The 20,424-nt window shown below is 35.8% G+C and overlaps 1 protein-coding gene across 2 annotated transcripts in view; it reads left to right on the top strand.

The window, feature by feature from the left end:
- LOC106650755 (peroxidasin-like) overlaps positions 1-20,424 on the top strand; it is a 167,947-nt gene that overhangs the window by 51,792 nt on the left and 95,731 nt on the right. For both annotated transcript variants that reach the window (XM_023462012.1, XM_014368957.2), the window contains 3 exons: positions 2,653-2,726; positions 3,368-3,514; positions 8,575-8,788. In XM_023462012.1, the coding sequence (XP_023317780.1) occupies positions 2,653-2,726; positions 3,368-3,514; positions 8,575-8,788 (435 nt within the window). The remainder of the gene's footprint in view (positions 1-2,652; positions 2,727-3,367; positions 3,515-8,574; positions 8,789-20,424) is intronic.

Here is a 20,424-nt window from a genome sequence, read left to right as displayed (position 1 = left end):
AGACGGATACGCATTGAAGCTTTTCAATGATGGATCGAGAGATAGATTTGCTTGACTGTACAAGCGCCTAAATTTGTTTGCTGATTTCGGTGCACGACTACAATGATTTTTCCCGTTAAATTAGCCAATGTCGCTTTTAACTTCTTAATTCACATGTGACACGAATTATACCCGTCATATCGTCTTGGATAAAAGCTCAGGGAATGAAGATTTATGTTTTATAAACACTCAAGTGCCATAAAATCTGGCTTAAGGTAGTTCCCTCAGAACCTAACATACAAATTCGGACATATGTCTAAAAATAATCTGAAAAAATTTATACGCTTTCCTTGACAAATTCTAAGACATTTTTGTTCTTTTTAAATTTTTCGTAGAGCTCATACTTATTGAGATAAAAAAATCTTAAAGATTCATTGTTTGAAATTGTTTAAATTTGAATTGTTTATATCTCGTGAAAAATAGATTTTAGAGAAAATTTACAACAGCACTTTTTTTGTTTAATATAAACCCAAAAACCTCAACAAGTGGGTTTCAGGTCAAAAAGAGGGGAGGCTCTCATCTAGCGCTTAAAAAATGACGTGTTTTTTATGTTTTTTTTCTTCGTGGAAGGAAGTGAATAATGCAGTCAAGTTTTTTGGTACTTTTAAAGTACGTATTAAACTATATTTACAAATTTTTTCAGACCAAAATATCGAATTATGTATCCCCTACTAGCGTTTGACGGAGGTCGTGTTAAAAAAAGACACCTCAACGGGCGACAAGCTAGCGCCTTCAGTTTTTGCCTGAAACCAAAATTTCGAAGTTTCTCTTAAACTACATGAAATTTGCTGGAGTTTGAACCAAAATAAATGCAAAAAATTATTTTTGGCCCTTTTTTGGCTCTTCTAAGGGCACTAAAAAATAATAATAATGAAAAAATTTTTTTGGTTTAAGATCCAGACAATTTAATTAGCTTTAAAATAAAAAAAGTGTATCTTTAAGTGCAATACTTTTTGAGATATCTTGGCGCCCGATTCAGAAAACATGGTTTCGAGAAAACCGCGTTTAAAGTTTTAGAAAGCGAATGTACATACATACATACATCGTTCGCTCGTAAAAAGATAGCTCCGGTTTTTTGCCTATAACTTTTTAACCGAATCGATTTTGGTAAAAAGGGTTTCGGGGGTGTAAGGTCAATGTGGGTATTTTCGCTCATGTCTCTATATTCGCTCAATTGAGCTGTATTGAGCTGAACATGTTTAACATAACTATATAACTATACAAGTACCAACTCCAGTTGCAGAATGCTGAGCCATTTCAGTAAACAGAATATTCGCGATGATACTAAATCATACAAGTGCATTAGTATTCAAAACCAAAAAAATCAGGTTACTGGGTACCCGGTGGCAAGTTGCTTTGTAATTAAAAAATGTTCCCGCCAAATTACATCAAATTAAAGGAAACTTGAAAAAACTGCATATGTAGTGCAAGTGCATTCAAATGAATTCGGATTCAAAACAAAAAAAAAACAGGACTTCGGGTACCCGGTGGCAAGTTGCTATGTAATTAAAAAATGTTCCCGACAAATTACATGAATTTAAAGGAAACTCGTAAAAAACTGCATATGTAGTGCATCCAAGTGCATCCAAGTGCATTCGGATTAAAAACAAAAAAAAAGCCTTGTATGACCTGCTTCACCAAGTCGACAAAATGTAGTCCGACATATTTTACCTAGTCATTACAACCCAAAAATAACGAAAATTCTCGAAAAAGTTTTTACAGGGGCCAGATCGGCGATCTGGTGCACCAGGTTGGTTAAATGTGACAATCAGACCTTCAGCTCACCATCCTCAACAACCCCTAAAATTTTTAGAACATTCCAGGACGTCGTTTTCTAGAAACCGTTGACACAAAATATGCCGAAATCAATTGAGCTAAAAGAATAAATGACTTCGCTTCGCTCAGCATTAATTAATTATTTAAATACTGGTATTAAGTTTTGAACTCATGTAAAAATTTATTTCAAAGTTCAGCGAAAATAGGGGCTTAGCTGAGCGAAAATACCCACATTGACCTTATTCTATGGTTTTTTGATTGAGTCTCATGAGAGCCTTCCCTTAACTTTTTATTTTTGCAATGTTTTTACATTAACTTTTCTCAAAAACTGTACGGTCAAGTTATTCCAGTTTTTGAGGTAGGTTTCAGTTTTCAGTATATAATACTAAACCATCATCTTCTAGTTTTTGAAAAGAATATCGATGCGTTTTTTTATAATCACGCAAAATAGCGTCTTTTCGACACGCTAGCATAGAGATCCCATGTTAAAGTACCGAACTTTGATTAATTATAATTGGGAAATGGTTTGGTTAAAGTTCCTGAAATTTCTCACACATATGAAAAGCACTGTGTTTATGTTAAACATATGTGTTTAAAATTTCAAGACCATTTATCGATAGTCATTTTTTTGAAGAAACTATCTTATAGCGGTTTTTCAAATTTTAATAATCTTTTAAGACACATTGTACACGACATCGTTTCATATGTATAATTTTTACGCAGACGTAGAAGTAACAACAAAAAGTAGTTGCATGTGTATGATAGCCGAAAAAATCTGATCTAATCTCGTCGGGATGAAAAATGGCTTCTTAAGGAAAAATTTTGCTTGCATTGCAGGTGGTAAGCCATTTCCTGGGCTTGAAAATCTGCCCAGGTCCTTCTGGCATGAGCTGAGCTCTCCTTTCACCGAGGTGAGTGATTTAAGGCAGTAATTTATTATCTAAATGCACATCGACCCATTTTACTTTCTGGTAATGAAGTCCGGGCGCTTGTCGTCGTCGCCGTCTCGTGAGCATCCGACTCAAGCCACAGCGCGTATACGCGCCAGTCGTGCGGGACAATATATTTTTCCCGATCTCATCTTTTCTGCTCTAGTGAATTTCATTTTTCAATAACTTTTAAAAGTTCATTTTACTAGGCCGTGAACGCGCAACGCATACCATACACGTGTAAGAGCTTACGCACGTCTGGCTATGATAATGGTATTTACTTAAAAAAAGTTGAAAAGTAGAAGTAGATGATTTTTGCCTAACAATAAAGTTCGAAGCTCTCGGGGAGACATATTGTTGCCTCGAGGGACGCATATGTTTGCATAAAGTCACGCCGTGCCTGCGCGCGGGAATACATGCTATACGTAATATTGTGTATGGTCGCGTCGGCATGCCTCAACGGCTCGATATTATGCGCAAGCCACGAGATAGTTCGTACTTCCTGTTTCGGTCGGGGCTGCGCAAAGATTCGAACACGTGCCACATTAGCGTGGAATTTTGTCGAAGCGAATCCGGACGGTGCGAGGCATTATTCGTCACTGGCCATGATCTGCTGCTTACAGGTCTACGAGGAGGAGAGCTTCGCCACGGAAACCGGAGCGACTCCAGAGCCGAGGCCTTTCTTCGAGGATCCTGATAGCAACATAACTGTTCAGCTGGGAGCTCAAGTTTACTTACATTGTCGTGTGCAGAATCTCGAAAAGCGTATGGTAAGTTTCCTGTGCGCTCTCTCTCTCTCTCTCTCTCTCTCTCTCTTATGAGCTAGCTTCAGGATCTCGCTTACTTTGCCTGCGTACGTGCGTGTGTGCACGTTCCTATGCAAGTACTACTACATTTCCATGTATGCGAGTATGTGCTTGCCTTAGTTTCTACTTACGCTCGAGTTGCGCGTGCGTTTTATATTCTGGAATTTCGAGCTGAGTTTTTTTACCGAGTAAATATAGTGCAAGCTCTATGCTCCTGAAAATATTTACTATGCATGATTTTTAGTTCCGCGGTCAGAAGCAACGAGACTCTTTCATTTGACGATCCATGCACGCCGAGATTTTTTATTACTCGTAAAAACTTTGACCAAGTGTTAATAAACTTGAAAAAATTTTCTATTGAACTTCATTACAATGAAATAAAAATAAATTTATCAACTTTAGTTTTATTAAAGTAAGCATATGCTTTCATATTGATAGGCACGTAAAAGTCTTGACCTTATTTTCCAAAAAATTTATAAAACAGTTCATCTGCACCAAAATAAAGAATTTAGGTAGAGCAAAGCTGATTTTGGAATCATATTTTTCGAGAACAAATAAAAATATGACTTTTATTGATACACATAAGAGTGACCATAGCAAACAAGTTGTCTAGTACTAGATCAGACAACAAAAATCTGCAATGGTGAACAGTGACCTCGTTTTTACCGAAGAATACTACTTGCACGCGCGCAATGCCTTGACTTTTCTTTTGTCAGTTGAAGCGTACTTTGTTTTTCATTCGATCCTAAAAGCTTTTCTCGTGAATAAAATTGTACATGTATACGGACACCATCTAACGGCAATCTTTCGTTTGCCGGAAACTCTTTTTCAACTTTTTTGTATTTTTTTTTCTCTCTCCAGCTCGTAATATAAAAGCCGTAACAAATTGAAATATTGTTGTAACGGGTGAGAGAGGGTGGTGATTCAAAACATAAAATCAAAAGAAGCTTTTAATGAGCGTATTGAAAGCAAATTAATTGTTAAAAAAAATTAATGAAAGTTTCTTTCAAAATCAAATTTTCGTTAATAATTTCTCAAGAGATTATTTCTCGTCTAAACTATATTTACGTACGTTTACATTCCTTTACTTTGGCAGTGGTATTTTCAAAATGCAAATATCATACATCATACTGCGTGAAAGCGTAATATATGGAATATTATTTATCCATAAAATAGAAGTCAATAAAAATAAAATAGCGAAATGATCCGACCTTTTCTTCATTCATACAATTTTGTAATACTGCAAGAATGACTTGGGGAATTTCTCAATATGATCCTCTTCTCAAGAAGTCTAGTTCTTACGTCTGGTACTTTTCATTTGCTGGCGCCTGCTTGCTCTCATTTTCTCAGTATTCTTTATAATATAAAAAAAAGGCAAAGAAAAATGAAAAACTCAGCTATGGATCATTCTTAATGAAATTAGTGATATATGACACAAAACATTATGTGTTAGCGTGAAAAATATGAGTAGTAATACATAGTAAAGTTGTGCACTCTTCATTTATTTTTGTTTTAAAAAACATTAATACACACACGCAGCAAAATTATAACAACAACAATTTGGAATGAAATTTTGTCAATTTTCAAATGCTTTTTCACCGTAAATTTTATCGTATCGAAATGAATTTTATTTAGTTTTTTTTTTAAATTTTTAGTTATTTAAGGCCATCTATTTTTTGAATAAGTTTGAATTAATTTTGAGTCACTAATCCCTCTTAAGCGTAACACCAAAAATGACAAAAAAAATCGATTGGTTGAACTTATACTTGGACAGAATATATAGATATTGTTCAGAAGTATGAAAAATGCCTCCTTTAGCTGAAATCGTCTCGATTTGAGGTATTTAAAAAAAACTTTGTGATGGTGTATGTTTGATTTGGATAAACGAATGATTGTAGTCCAGGTGCACGTTGAAACAATCTATTTTTTTTCTGTTATTTTAGGTGTTAAACTTAAAACGGACTGCTGACTCGAAATCAATTCGAATATAATAAAAATATTTGGACTTTAAACTAGAAAGTTTCAAAGAAAACTAAAAAAATCGTCCCAATACAAAAAAATGGACAACATTTTAAAATAGTTTAGAATGTAGTACAGCAACTGTAAAGTTATCCTTAAATTTTCTCTATAGATCTCACACATCATGTGTAAGTATTTATAATTGTCATTTACAATTTTTATTCATCATGTATTTTTTAAATAGAAAAGTATGACGTAATCCGAATTCACTGATCTACGTCAAATTCATACGTACACGGTTAAATAATTTTAGTTTCGAAATTAGTAAAAAATTAGTTTCTTCAAAAATAAAAACATGGAATCATTATACGTGAGCTTTAATAGTTTTCGATAAGTATGACGCAAAATTAGAATAACTAATATATAAAGAGCTTATATGCGTGATTTTGAATCGCAATTGATGAACGATTCATCTATCGGATGTGCAGAGCATTAATTATATACGCATTGCTGTATGCGTTTACTATCTAGTATTTCAAGACTGACATGGCAAAGGATTAATCGAAATTATTATTTGATCACTTGATTATGCAATATAGTATATGCCGTTGGATATAGAAATCCAATGTACAAATCCTCGCAACTGTTGAGCAAAATATCATAAAACTTTTACCTTGAAGCTTCTGGTTAAGGACCACTGGATTTAAAGTTGGCACTCAATGTACTCAATGGTGAATGATTTGCTCTAGATACATTTTTGTTTTCAACAACAATTTGCATCAAATATCAATTAAAAAAATATTCACTCATTCTTATCTGTATCAATTATCTTTTCTGGGCCGTAACTCATAGGATGAAATATATATGCTTATATATATAAGTAATGAAAAGTTGGAAAATATAACAGAAAAGGCATCTATATACACAGAGTTGAGGTTAACGTGGGTAATCTTGAGTGTAAGGCGTCCTGACTTCGTTGTCTCGGACGTTACAGAGATTAGAGAACCAAGAAGTCGGATAGGTATATAGCTCTAATACAAACTTCTCTTCTGACACGCCAGACTAGGTCTACAATATATAAGGCTTGCAATGAACAAAGTCATTAAGTTGTGGCTTAAGCAGACTCTAAGCGTGTGCTAGCATGCGTCAAAAAGCATACATACACTTTATACACACATACACACACGCCCATTCTAAACTATTAGACTTTAAAAGCTAATCGATATAGCTGACCAGATCGTTTTATGTGAGCACAATAGTTGCTATGCTGTAAAATTTAGATTTCGATAATTTCAAGTTTTAAAAACATCGTCTCGTTTTCGATACAATAATATTTTTATTAAATTTCGTAAAGTCTGAACTAGAATAAATGCAGATTTTTTTTAGTCAGCATCATTTGGGCTACAAGCAGCCACCGTAGTCTTTGATGTGAATTTAGTTCTTCTTGTTTCCTCTCATTTTCTGTTTTCAGTGACACGCGTGACTGAGATTATTCATTTGAATGGTTGAATCCTTTATAATAGTGATAAATGGATATGGTTCAGTGCAGGTACGTATATGCTTTTGCACAGGAACTGTGGGTCTGGAAGAGAGAGATAGACTAATGATTATTTAACTTTCACATCTTGCCTAAAGTTTCTACAGGATTCACATATACCAGCCGTACAGAATTTTCAGTGAGCGATTTTTAGGCTTTTGTAATTCAATAAATTATATCGAAAAGAAAAGATGATTCTGCCTCATTTTTAACAACTTTTATTCGTAGTTTTTTTCAATATAATTTACTACATTTGAACTATAATCTGTCACTGTAAGTGAAATTGAATCAACTATAGGACTTTTTAACAGGCATTGCTACTGGTCACTTTACGATTTGCATGGAGATAAAATACGCAAGGTTTTGCAGGTGATAGGGACTTTCCCATTGCAAATGAATTTGATCTCCGAATGATTTGATCTATGAATTTGATTAATTCCGGACCTTTTAGATATTGTTTCTTACATGTTGAATTATTAAAAAAAAAACACTCCACACTCAACACTCCATATGTTTTTTTAATTCTTCAGAGCTTTAGAAATAATCATTAAAAATTCAAAAAATTTATTTACGGCCCTACGATTTAAAAGAACGTCTGAATTTTTTTTACTTTTTTGACACTGAAATATATAACCTTAATTTTTCAGATACTGTCAGACGAAAGATCGACTTCTAGAGCAAAAATAATATTTTAAACGCAAATAAATCATTCAAGTTTTAAATGAAGCGACGTTTTTAAACAAATTATAAAATCTTTTTTCTTTATATTTTCTAGTTCAAGGCCATCCTTTTCGAACTAGAACATTATATAGATTAAAAATACAATGTGGAAAAGATATGAGATTCACTTAAGAATGATAAAATTCGTTTTATGGAGTTTTATATGGTGTGTGGAGGCACTCCACTGGATGGTGCGAGAAATATTTGGGTCTGTAATCTCGGCTTTGGGATATTTTTTTCCATACTATACACATCAATTGCGCGTCCAAATCCGAAGACTCCTGGCACACGATTATTTAAAAATGTTTGATCCTCAGTCTTACACATTATGAAAAAACTATACATGTATAAGCATATTTTTCTGATGGACACATGAAAATAGAAGCTTTTGCTTCGAGGCTGCGATTTGCATGTCCAAGTTATATACGTTGCGACTCTCGTGAGAAAGGTCCATCAAAAACTTGTCAGTGCTTATATATGTGCGATCCCACGCACGCTTGTACACGTTATAAATATGTAACATATTATTGGAAAATATATTACCTCGTATTTCAATTTCCACGAATACCATTTCCTTGGGGACTTGGTGGCTTCACACAAACACAGTCAATGTATTCGTCATATACCGACACTCGTTTATCAGCACGACGTATTATGATAATATATTCAGTACAAAACTAGATCCATTCACATACAATGGAGCTCCTGGTCCGCATTATTTATTAACACATTTTGTCTTTTTAATAGAAACAAAAAGAAAGAGAAATAAATTGTGTTTGAGCAATTTTTGTATGCGCTTCTTTCGCAGGTGTCCTGGGTACGAAGGCGCGGCGAAGAGCTGCATCTGCTGACATTCGGCCAGCAAACCTACTCAAGCGATTCGCGCTTCTCTCTGGACTCGGAGTTGCCGAACAATTGGCGATTGAAATTGAGCTCGGCAACAGAGCGTGACAGTGGAGTTTACGAGTGTCAAGTGAGTGCGCATCCACCCCTCATAAGAACAGTACATCTTACGGTTTCCGGTGAGTATATATGAGTTTCAGATATATTTATATATACTACACCTTTGCACGAGCCCTATATATATATAATATATGTATTCGAATTTTTTAATCTCTTTTTTCTGTAAAATTTTCGAGAAAATTGCCAGAGATGGGAAATTCACGACTCGCGCAGCAGTCGCGACTCTGTGCGCGCAGTTTTAGCTCGTGGTGCAGGCTTGGCAAGACAAATGGCCCATAGAGAACTTCGCTCGTAATTTACAACTTTTCCACCTGATAAAACGCTATACAAATTTTTGTACTCGCTTCCTTGCATACTTACCTTATATATGACATTCGCCCGAGTGCCTACTGCTTTTTTACTTTATTTATTTTTTCCAGTCGAAATTCATTGCTTTTTTATAGTTTCGAGTAGCAGTGAGTGTGTATGGATAATGTATAAGAAAGAGACGTCCCACGATCTGTAAATTGGTGATTTATTTGACGAAATTTCTATTGCTTTCAAACACACAAATCATCAGTTTATTAATGGGCTTTTTAGTCGACGACCATGGTTGTTTATTCGTTACAAGATCTAAGAATAACAATTTACATTTTCTCTTGTAGCTAAATTAAAAAGCAGTCAATGAAAGGTTTTTGTCTTTGGCTTGCAATAAATTCATCTATGCCGAATCCTGTTGCTGTTTCACTAAGCAACACATTCGGGTTTCGGCAAAGTTCTCAATAAGTTGGACACAAATTTGGTTTGGTGAATTTCAAAGTAGACGTTAAATGGGTTTGTAATATTATACATGGCCCTTTTGGCACTTATATAACCAATTTGCGGTGTTCGTTAGCGGTTGCTTATTGAATTTCTGATTAAAGTTCACCATGTGCAAGCATATTGGGCGCACAAGCGCATATACACATCTGAAGGATGCTCACTAGCAAATATGTTATATACTTAAAACGATACATTGCTTGACTTATTTATGAATCGTCACGGTTATACCAATTCGTCGACTTTAATTTTTGACTTTATTGAAGCAATTACATTATATTTGAGGGTGAGTTTGTTGTAAACGCCTATAATGTACGCGCTATATCAAATGCTGCATTTATAATATAATGAAACGAATGTGCAATTTCAGTTTCAATTATCGATTCAAAAGTTGCGCCAAGATATTTCGATAGATACATTCGGAAAAATCTAATTTTCATTCGATTCGAATTTTTGCACATTATACGGCTTAAACGAATGTTAAATTTATAATGAAAATATCAAAGGGAGCTCAAAGCGAGCGTGGGCGAAAAATATGCGGAAAATAATGAAATCGCATGCATAGATTAATAATGTTTATTATGTTATAGGGACGCGAGTATGTTAGCTGTTTGTTGAATACATTATCGCTGATTTCAGATTTAAAAAAAAATCGAATTAATTGTATAAATTCTGTGTGTCAGATATTTATCTGGTTCATTTATATTAATTTATCATAGAAGTGCAATTTATACGTACCAAGTTTATAATTAAGTTCCTTGTAGCATCTTGAATATTTCAGGATATAACTATAATATATAAATAGCTCACGTCAGCGCATTGAAAATGGGAATAAAAGAACGGTACTCGAGAATAATAATGCAGTGAATATGAAGTTTTTCTTCACCTCGGTGCCTATAACTATATATACAGAAGCCGAGAAGTTTATGAAATATCTGACCGAAATACCAAGTCTCGCGGCTTGACGCGAGTATGTAAGGGTGTAATATTAGTGCCTCGAGGTCATGCGAATGCTTCGACGCGTATGCTGTTTTCTGCGCAACACGTAATATACACGAATTGCAATTGAGAGACAGCCAGAGAAAAACTGCTGGTAGTTATCTATGAACTTTCGCCATAGATGAGTACCTATATACTGTATAAATATAGAAAGTTTTGCGCTGTATATGAGTAGCGGCGGGTCGTCACTTAGTTTCTGTCATACTTGCCAGGTGGAGCGCGACACGCGCTCCTCGATATGGGTAAGGTTCAGATCGGTCATCAAGATCGGTGACATACGTCATCGATTATTTAAAAAATTCTGAGCCTTACCCATATGTAAATTGTGCGCCTAAACATGCTGGCTACAAATGAAAAATTACAAGTATCCTGCAAATTTACCCACATCGCATACAAATCATTGGTTCTTGAATCGAACCGAGTGAACGAAATGAAGTACACACGTGTGACTCACCAAATTCTAAAATTTTTCTGTACGAGAAGTACACGTTGCAAAGAGCACCAAAGATCACATGATAAAAAGTAGACAAAGAAATATTTTCATCGCCGCGCGTGTATGCAGAACAAAACGAATTTGCCTTGGATTGGTTGGTCCGTAAACCACTGGATTTTCGATATCACCCCCAAGTCTCGGCTTATGCACACACTGCAGAGCTCGGTGACTGGATACACAGGGATTCAACTAGTCCATGTTTTGTGCACTAGGTACACACGTAGCACATATACAGAGCGAGCCACAGACATTGTGCGCCAGTGTGTTTGGCCTTTTGTCTTGCGGTTGGCCTTTGACTTTCGCATAGCTTTATACGTATATATCTATATGTCGTATACAGATATAAGCTAGTAGAAGAGCGAAGCTATTCTCGGCTCGAAGATCCACAGCTTGCAAAGGAAACGGGCAAAAATCGTATTTCCAGGTCGCACTCCTCACGCGTCTGCATACACAGCCATTGATCCGTGCATCATTTCAGCATTATTCTTATGTCAGACAGCCTCTTATCCGATAAAAAGAATTTGACTATTTCTTAATGTAACCCATCTGTTGAAAGCTCGATGTAATTAAGAATCGAACTTTTCGCTTCAAGGGACCCTTGTCCGTCCATACACTTGAATCTAGACATCTATATTTGAGCTACTTTATTAATACTTTATTATTATTTAAATATTAAAACTTGCTCCAACCTATACTGCAAACTTAATCAATTTAATTGGTTCCAAGCTTTTTGCGAGACTGATTTACAATTTTATCATTGACTATAATTTTTAAAATAATTCGACACCATCCTCTCTCAAGAGTGTTGTGTCGCAAATTGTTTTGCGTTGACAGATTTCCAGATTTGTAATTTAATGTTATCGTAAGTCGTGAAGTAAGCTGTGGAAAGTTAAGGGGACATTCCCATTGAAAGTGAAAAAAATTATCGATTTGTTTTTTATAAAAACGTTTTTGAACGTCATAAAAATACTCTGTTAAAATTTTAGAACGATATTCATAAAGAAAAAATTTATGCCCGATTACGCGAAGCGACTAGCGTGCTTGCTATGTACAACACAAAACTTCGAACGCGTTTTTCTCGAAACCACTTTTTTCCAACTTTTGTCAACAATTGAGAGAAAGTCCGATCTTTATGTTTCATACCTCTTTTTATTTTTACTTTCTCTAGAGGATTGGGTCTCTTAAAAAATATGGCCAAAATTTTAAAAGCTGATTGTTTGCCTTGAAACTCTGTTTTACGAATTAAAATAAAGCTTCTTTACCGTAAAATTCTGTTGAAAAAGCAAAAAAATTAGTTTGATTTTTAACATTGTTTTGTATGAGAAAAGCAGATACAAAAAATAAAAATAATTATTTCAGATTCAAAAATGCATAATAATAACAAGTAAATATATTAGTGTATTTTTTACTTCTTAGATACAAATACAATTTTTTGTGAATCCCCCAGCCTAAAGTAACATTTTGATTTTGCTCAACGAAAGTAAAATGTTACTTTAGGTTGGGGTAGCACAAAAAATAAATATCACGAAGAAAAGCTATGTTGCTACAGTATCACGAGTTAGAGCATGCGCGGAATTACTTTCCATATTTTTAGGTCAAATTGGAATACATAATTCAAAGGCTAAGAAACATGTTTATAAAAATGTTTTCTATAAAATGCATTAGAAAAATCACTTAAATTTCAGACAATGTATTTTATAAGTAATTTTTAGTCAAATGGGTTTGATATACATTTTTCAAGTACGAATAATTTTTTTGTATTGATTTATTTGGTCTTTTTGGTCTATTTTCCATAAATTATGTTTGATTTAATCGCAGAGATCTTTTTTTGGAGTTCATTGGTGCAGTTTCTTAATTGATCTGTATTTTTCTCTTTCTTTTCTTATTATTTGAAGAGGAAAACAATTTTAGATAATATATAAATGCCAGAGTTGGTTAAGTAAAGTCTTTTTTAGCTAGATTGTAGATATCGTGAATCTATTCATGGAGTAGAATACCAGAAACAGTCACCCAAAGAAGCATCTGCAGCTATCTATAAATACATATATATCTCGCCAAGTTTTTATTTGTATTATGCTTGTGAAGACTAGAGACTCGTTATTATTTTTCAGCTATACCATCGAGGCTAAAGAAAAAAAACGTGACACATTCCTACAAAGAATTGCAGCGTAAGACAACTTTAAACTTTGATTACTCATGGGAGAGCATAAAGTTTTATTTTTAATGAATTGATATTTGAAACGAGGTCACGTGAATATCTTGTAATACTTATAATATTTAATTTTTTAAAACCAACTCATTACTTCGCATGGGTGATGAACAACTGAGAAAAAAGTTTGACGAGATTTTCCAATGCATGTCATGTGCTCTCGATAAAGCATCAGCAAGTCTGTCAAATTAAAAGCGATTGATTAATATTTTTTGATAAATTAACAACGCAATCAAAGGTTTGCAGCGTAATGTTAGTCTTGCCTCATAGCTGGAGCATGGGGCGCGTAAAAAAAGCTTGTCGGCTCAAGTAGGTCTCGTTATGCTTGCCAGAAACGGCGCCAGCCGTGCCCAGCGCACATACTCACTCTTGGTGTAAACGGCTCTGCAAAGGAATTTTCATTCCTCGCAACTGCGAGGACGATTTATGCCCGAGAGACTCTCGAAATACCTGTGGTGTTCTTTGTGAAAAATGCAGCTACTTGGCACGCTCGTGTACGTATATAGCTTGTACCCCCTCGACGCAGCTCACACACGTGTGCAGCCCGCGCGGAAGGGGCGCGCCACGCAGTAAGCTTTATGGCACACGAAACGGGGCTTTATTGCACGAAAACTCTTCTCTCTCTACAGCTCCTCTTAGGAAGCTTCTCCCTACTAGCTGCTTTTCACATTACGTTGCTGCAGTGCGATGAGTTTGTGGGATTTCACTGAGCTACGTATGGTCGCACACATGCACGCGGACATCGCCGAGAAAATTGTTTTTCCTACTATCTAACATTACATGCTCGCAAATGTGCTAAGTGGTTTTAGATTTTCATAAACTTACGTTGTCAAATAAGTTATCACTGACAATCTTGACACTTGAGAATGGAATTTCTCAAGTTTCGGATTCAGTGAGGGAACTTTTGTTATATAATGTTACGATATTATTGAAAGTCTCGTTTCAAAACATAAAAGAGAATAAAATAATTCGATGAATTATAAAACAAACTGCATTGTAATTCTATATAAATATCGATGTTTTTCGGGTTCCATAGAATTGAGACAGATAAAGAAAGATTAAATACGTATATTGAAGAGACTTTCGATGTAACAAAAATTAATTTAATTTCAGTAATAAAAATAGAAAGTGTATCGAATCAATGTGCCACGGGTAGAAGGCACGTTTGTCGCGAGCACCAGTGGAGCTACGGCCAAGTCGACGTATAATCGTCTCAAGTTAACTAGTCCTTTTGCTCGACTGCAAATTAAATAAATTTTAAATTCAGGATCAAATGCATTATAGATGTAAAATCATTCCCTATGTATCATAGTAGAGCTAGTATCGACCTCAATTAGAGTAAAATAATTTCGCATATTCCGAGCGTGTATCCGTTACGATGATCTGTTGCTTTGTATATAATATGTGTGTGTGTGTGTATATGTGTGTGTGTGCGCTCGCGTATGTGTGCAACTTGACGACACGTTTGTAATTATGCAAATTTGTTATTTCGAACTCGCTTGGACGAGACGAGCAGGGCTGCCGCTGCCGCTGGCGACCCGCAGTCACTGCTAGCTCGTATCGTATATCGTTCTGTTTGGAGCCGTCGAGCTGCTCTTCATGAGCTACGCTACAAGCTGCAAAGGCTCACCTTGTATAGCATGGCTACAGACAGCTTACCTTGACTGGACCCTATTAGCAGTGGATTCTCGGAACCTCCGAGGAGATCAAAATGCGATAATTACCTCGAGCGAGGGATTTGTTCTTGATCTGTATATAGCCTCTTCTATATGTGCACTTCATAGTGTACCTTCTGTACCACCTAAGGATTAGATGTTTAGGGGCTGCTATGTCGTAACTGTGTATACCGTAGCAGACGCTGAGTGTGGAGCAAAATCCGAGGCAGAGAAATTTAATTAGTTTTAATAATGTGCGTGCTCGTGCAATGATGAGCTTTGGAAACGTTTATCGACGCACTCGCATGCCCTAATGATTTTTAATGACACTTCGTTTGACGCTAATCGATCGTTCAAAAGCCTTGAAGTTTCGGTGAAAAATAATCTGAGTATTATGTGATGTATCAACATGAGCAAAAATTATTCGCTTTATCTCTTAGCTAGGTAGTGTTTACGGCCTCACTCACTTTTTCCTAATTGAACAATTATTTTTATTAATAGCTAACTTAATTATTAATGTGTGTGTGTGTGTGTGTAATAACATGAAATTATTTTGAAACATAAGCTAAAATTAAAAAACTCAAAAGAGACAAAAATAATATTATGCGCTGACTATTTGTGAAAAATAACATGTACTTTTTAATATAATATGTATGATTTAGCTCGATAAGACTGATGAAATCAATTGAATTTCATTATACGAATAATACACCACACGGATCATTCAACGTGTTGGTAGCGTTTATCAAAAATTACTTGATGAAAGTTTGCTTTCAAACTCGACTTTTCAATGAGACTTGATGTGATGTGGAGCAAACGCGAAAAACAAAAGCAGAGCTACGAACGAAGAAAAATAAAGAAATAGAGAGAAAGAGACAGACAGAGAGAAAAGAAAGAAAGAAAGAAAGCAAGCGAACAAGAAAAAGCAACAAGCGCCCTACTTGAATCGATTTCAAATAACTCAAGAGTAATCGATAGCATTTTCTTTTCCCCGCTCCGTACCTCTTTCTCGAATACGCATACATGTAGGTACTTGTGAAGCATCCTCCCAATGATGGCCGCTTCGACAAAATGTCATCGTCTCGTTGACTCGACGAAAAGATAAGACCCTTGTCGACGATGTGTTACGATTTTCGCAAAATCTCGTCGTGTCTATCGCATCATTCATATTAGGTATGCGGCGATAGCTCAGGGCTTGCTAATTACGATCGTGAGTACGGCAAGGCCTGAAACTGCCATTATTCAGCCTGAGAAAATTATAAATGATACAGACGTGTGTGATCGCGCTCCATGTTAGGCTAGTTTAAAAGGCCTCGACAAAATATTATGGATATGACCGGTCACGAAGTCAAGTATCAGTGAGCTGTGACTACGATAGCCGATCGAGCGTGGTCTGAATAGAAATAGCCATGAATTAGAGAGCCGAAACGGCAAGCTGTAGTACTGTGTCATGCTCTTCCCGTCTAGAGCGGCACCATCTTTCACTAATTGCCTAGGACTTTTTTATCAAGTATCAGTATGTGATAAAATGGAATAAGTCCTTAATGTCATTGGGCATAATTCACAATCATTCGCCCATTTAAAACTAAAAGTAGGACTAAATTTTAAGTTATGGATTTCATTTATATTTTGTTTCATCAAAAATACTTCATGTTTTGTATTTTAATGTTTATATTGAAAATTTAGTACTTCTTCATCAAGTTGTAAGTAGTCAAACTTTTTCATTTGAAATGACATTTGTTATATTCGTAAAAAATATGAGAAATGTAAAAACATTTCATGGACATAAGAATGAAAATTTCCGACTGGTAAACTAAATTCTATGTATGCTAACGTAAAAATTGATTTGATCTTAATTTACTTATTATCGACATACTCGAAGAAAAAAGAACTGCACATGATATCTAAAGCCAATTATTAGAAAATTGATTTAACTGGATATCGGTAAGTCAGCCAATTAAGAATTGGCCTCTCGGGAATATATTGATTAAATTTTTCCGGTATATCCTGTCCAATTATCCATATTTTCCAAATCAGTCAATCCATTTACAGCTACACTCGCTCACGTTCCATAAACATACGAGCGAACAAAAATCACGGCGTACGAGAGTAATTTTTGATTCACGTATGCTAATAGGTGTCGAATTTTATACAGAGCCAAGCTGTGTGTGTATTTATAATGGTGCCCACGATGTTCATGTGCAGTGTATATTGTAACGAATATATTATTCGTTACACTCTCTCCCAATATGACGCATATACATTTCTATTTCAGCACAAATCGTCGGCCGGCGGTCCGCGGCACCGCTGGTGTGCGATGGGAGGGGGAGAGAGAGATAATTTCGGGACTCGCGTCTACAATGTACAGGCCCGCGAGCCGAGACTGTTACCGGCTTTGCTACCGATTGCGTCACGTTGTCTAGCATACGCTTGCCTTGATATTTTATTGTAACTTCGCGATTACGAATTAGAGTTGATAAGTCGAGTCACGGTAATTTATGCAGCTGCAGTGCGCGTAAGACGTTTGAGAATTTTTTTTGTTGAGATTTGCGAAATTTTGATAAAAAGGGTAAAAAAGTATTTACTGTTAGAGGCTAGAAAAAAAACTATAAAACAATCAATACAGCGTCACACGTCCATAAAATATCATGTTTTGACGCATATATTTCCCCTCTAAAAATTTCAAATTTGTTCATAAGTCGTGGAGATTCGTGTTAATTCGTGAAATAATTTGTGTTATAAATATGCCTCCTAAACATTAATCGATTGGTTGTTCTACTTCTCTAGCTCGCAACAAACGAACGTTGAGATCTTCAGAAACGGAGGAACAAAAAATGTCTAAATTCTTTTTTTGCAAATTCAGGAAGGAGCGATAGAGAGGAAAAGAAACACATTCTTCGTATTCACCTAAGGCAAGCGAAGTCATTACGGAGTCACTAGTTGAACATAAAGCATTATTATGCAAATGAATGCAAACATTTTACATCAAAACAACTTTCGATATGATGATTTCGATCTGAAAAAATATTGAAAACAAGTTTAATGTCAGAGTGAAAAAATAAGCTATAAATAAAAATCAAATGAGATTCAATCACGCAAGTTCATTAAAGATACAAAATCGTTTAAAACAAATAATCTAATTGTAGCTAGCGCTTAAGGAGCTTTGTAAGATCTGACTCGATCGCTTGAAAATCACACTTGCAGTATACAATGTACATGGATGCGCTTGCACGAGGCATTGACGCTTTGGGCCATGAAATTAGATGGCCAGCGGTCAGCGATTCTTATCTCTTTGCCGTAGTAAGTGAACGCATGGGCGTGAGATTGTCTACACATATCGGAGTGCCATACACCGGAGTCTGCGGGCATGCATCGAGTTGAATGAACTCGAGCATTATCGAGACTGGCGTAATGGTGCGGTGATTGTCTTGGATCGCAGCTTTATAATATGCATACCTCTGAATACGATCAAAACCCTATTGGCGTCTTTATGTGTATTATAAGATATACTTACACAGCATTAGATACAAGAGATAAAAAGTGACTGACAATCGATTCATTACTAGTAGGATTAATTTGTTTACGAGTCCAATTTGCAATTCATATAGACAATTTTTTCATTTTTTCATTTTTGACACCAGAAAATTGAAGCAATTAATTATAGTAAATAAGAACGAAATATTTTATAAAAAAATAAAGGATGGAGCATAAAAAGTTTACAGAGGTGTGAAAAAAGTAAATATAAAACAAAAAAGTATTGTTTTATATGTTTTTCTGTATTGAAATTAACCTACTTTTTGAAGAATGAACTTCATAAGTATAATCGGTTTGGATTTTTTGGCCAAAATGTATAGTTTAATAAAAATTACTCTATTGTGATGACTTTATTGTACACGAGGGCCGTAAACAATCAGAAAACAGACAATAACACGCATTAATGAGAAGAGTAAGTAAAAAAAAAGCGAATAGATAAAGAGCATGCGCAGTATAAACAGAAGTAGACAAAAAAGAGAAAAGGTAGCAGAACAAGTGCGTTCTCATGAATTTATTTATGCCGCGCAATCTCTTCTGGGGAGTGGGAATTGGCAGATGTGTCGAGAGCAGAATGACTGTTTGGTCAGGCGGCCGCGTATACGTGCTATGACGTCCGCAAAATACGGTGCCAAATTTACATGCGTAACTTTTGAGTTTGCTCGGGCATAAAGCCGAGTCCAGCACCTGACTGCTGCCCGCCTTAACGAATAAACAAAGCTGCACACGGAGATTTTGTGCCCGCGCTTATACAGTTATTGCAGTGCGGCAGTCCCTCGCCGATAACGCCTCTAGCGAGGACCGAGCCACACTTTGTCGTTTGACTTATCATTGTATAAGTATATGCCATGAATTTCGTAAAGTATGTTTTTCGCCAACAGACTATTGACTAAAATTATTATTATGCTGCATGCATTTATAGTGCCTGTTTTACTCGAGCTAGCTCTAACATAGTTGAAATTCCAATAAAAACCGATACTAATTCAGTAATCTCAATCAGCTATTTATAGTCGGTGAGTACCCCGATGAGGGCATGGGCCAAGAGTTTCACCGTGGCTCGTCTGTCGTGAATCCTACAAGAAGCGCTAAGTACGCTCCTCGATTTGCTACACTTACATAAATATTAAAAAAAGCTCACAATAAATCACGATTGAAAATTTTTGTAATACTCAAGAAAAGCTGAGTTCTCGTAATTAAATTGAATACTCGGAAAAAATTGAAGTACCACCAAGTTTCACCTGGTTCAAAACTGAGGTTGGCACCAGGAAAAATGTTAGATAATTATCGAGGTTAACACCAAAGCTAAAGTCAGTTAAAAAACTATCACAAAATAAAAGTATACATGCAAGAGGTTCTAATACTAGTCTTCAAACCCATGCCTAGACCGAAGTATCTTAACCGATTATGAATTGCAGATCGTGATCAAAGCATTAGATTGTTCGATTTTTATCGTGAATTTTAACTACACTAGCGCATCTTTGAGTAAAATCTATGCAGGCTCTGATTGCTTTTCTCTGCATGCTATGTGCCACGACATTTCGTGCGCACTTTGTCATTGTCAAAGAAATTTAATAGTCTCGTTGGACTTGCGAAAACTTCATCCACACGCAGTTTAGTCGCTCGACGAGGTAAAAATAAAATGCGCGTCGAGGGAGCGAGTTGGAGCTAAGCACTGCATAGGCATGATGTAGGTGTATTTGTATTCATATTAAGAGAGGCATTTGCTCAGCGATAAAGTGGAATCCAGGGAATTTCTTAGCGAGCTGTCGCGCTTTTATGCAGCTCGAGACTGTACGCGCGCTTTTGGGCTTGCTTTTGTGCCCTTATACCAGCTGGCACTTTACACACTATTTCGTCTACTTAAAGTATTGCGCGTACGATACATTTCTGCTTCGTGAAAATTCGTTCTTGCGCAATGTGTTTGCACTGATGCTCGCGAATCCAAGTAATTCGACTTGATCTGTCAGCGCTTTCATTCCTTACATTTATTTGTCTATCGGACAATCGTGC

This window comes from Trichogramma pretiosum, unplaced genomic scaffold, assembly GCF_000599845.2.
Source record: "Trichogramma pretiosum strain Unisexual culture from Peru unplaced genomic scaffold, Tpre_2.0 scaffold52, whole genome shotgun sequence".
Lineage (NCBI taxonomy): Eukaryota > Metazoa > Arthropoda > Insecta > Hymenoptera > Trichogrammatidae > Trichogramma > Trichogramma pretiosum.
Note: the sequence above shows the minus strand (reverse complement) of the source record. Positions and strands in the feature narration are given on the sequence as shown.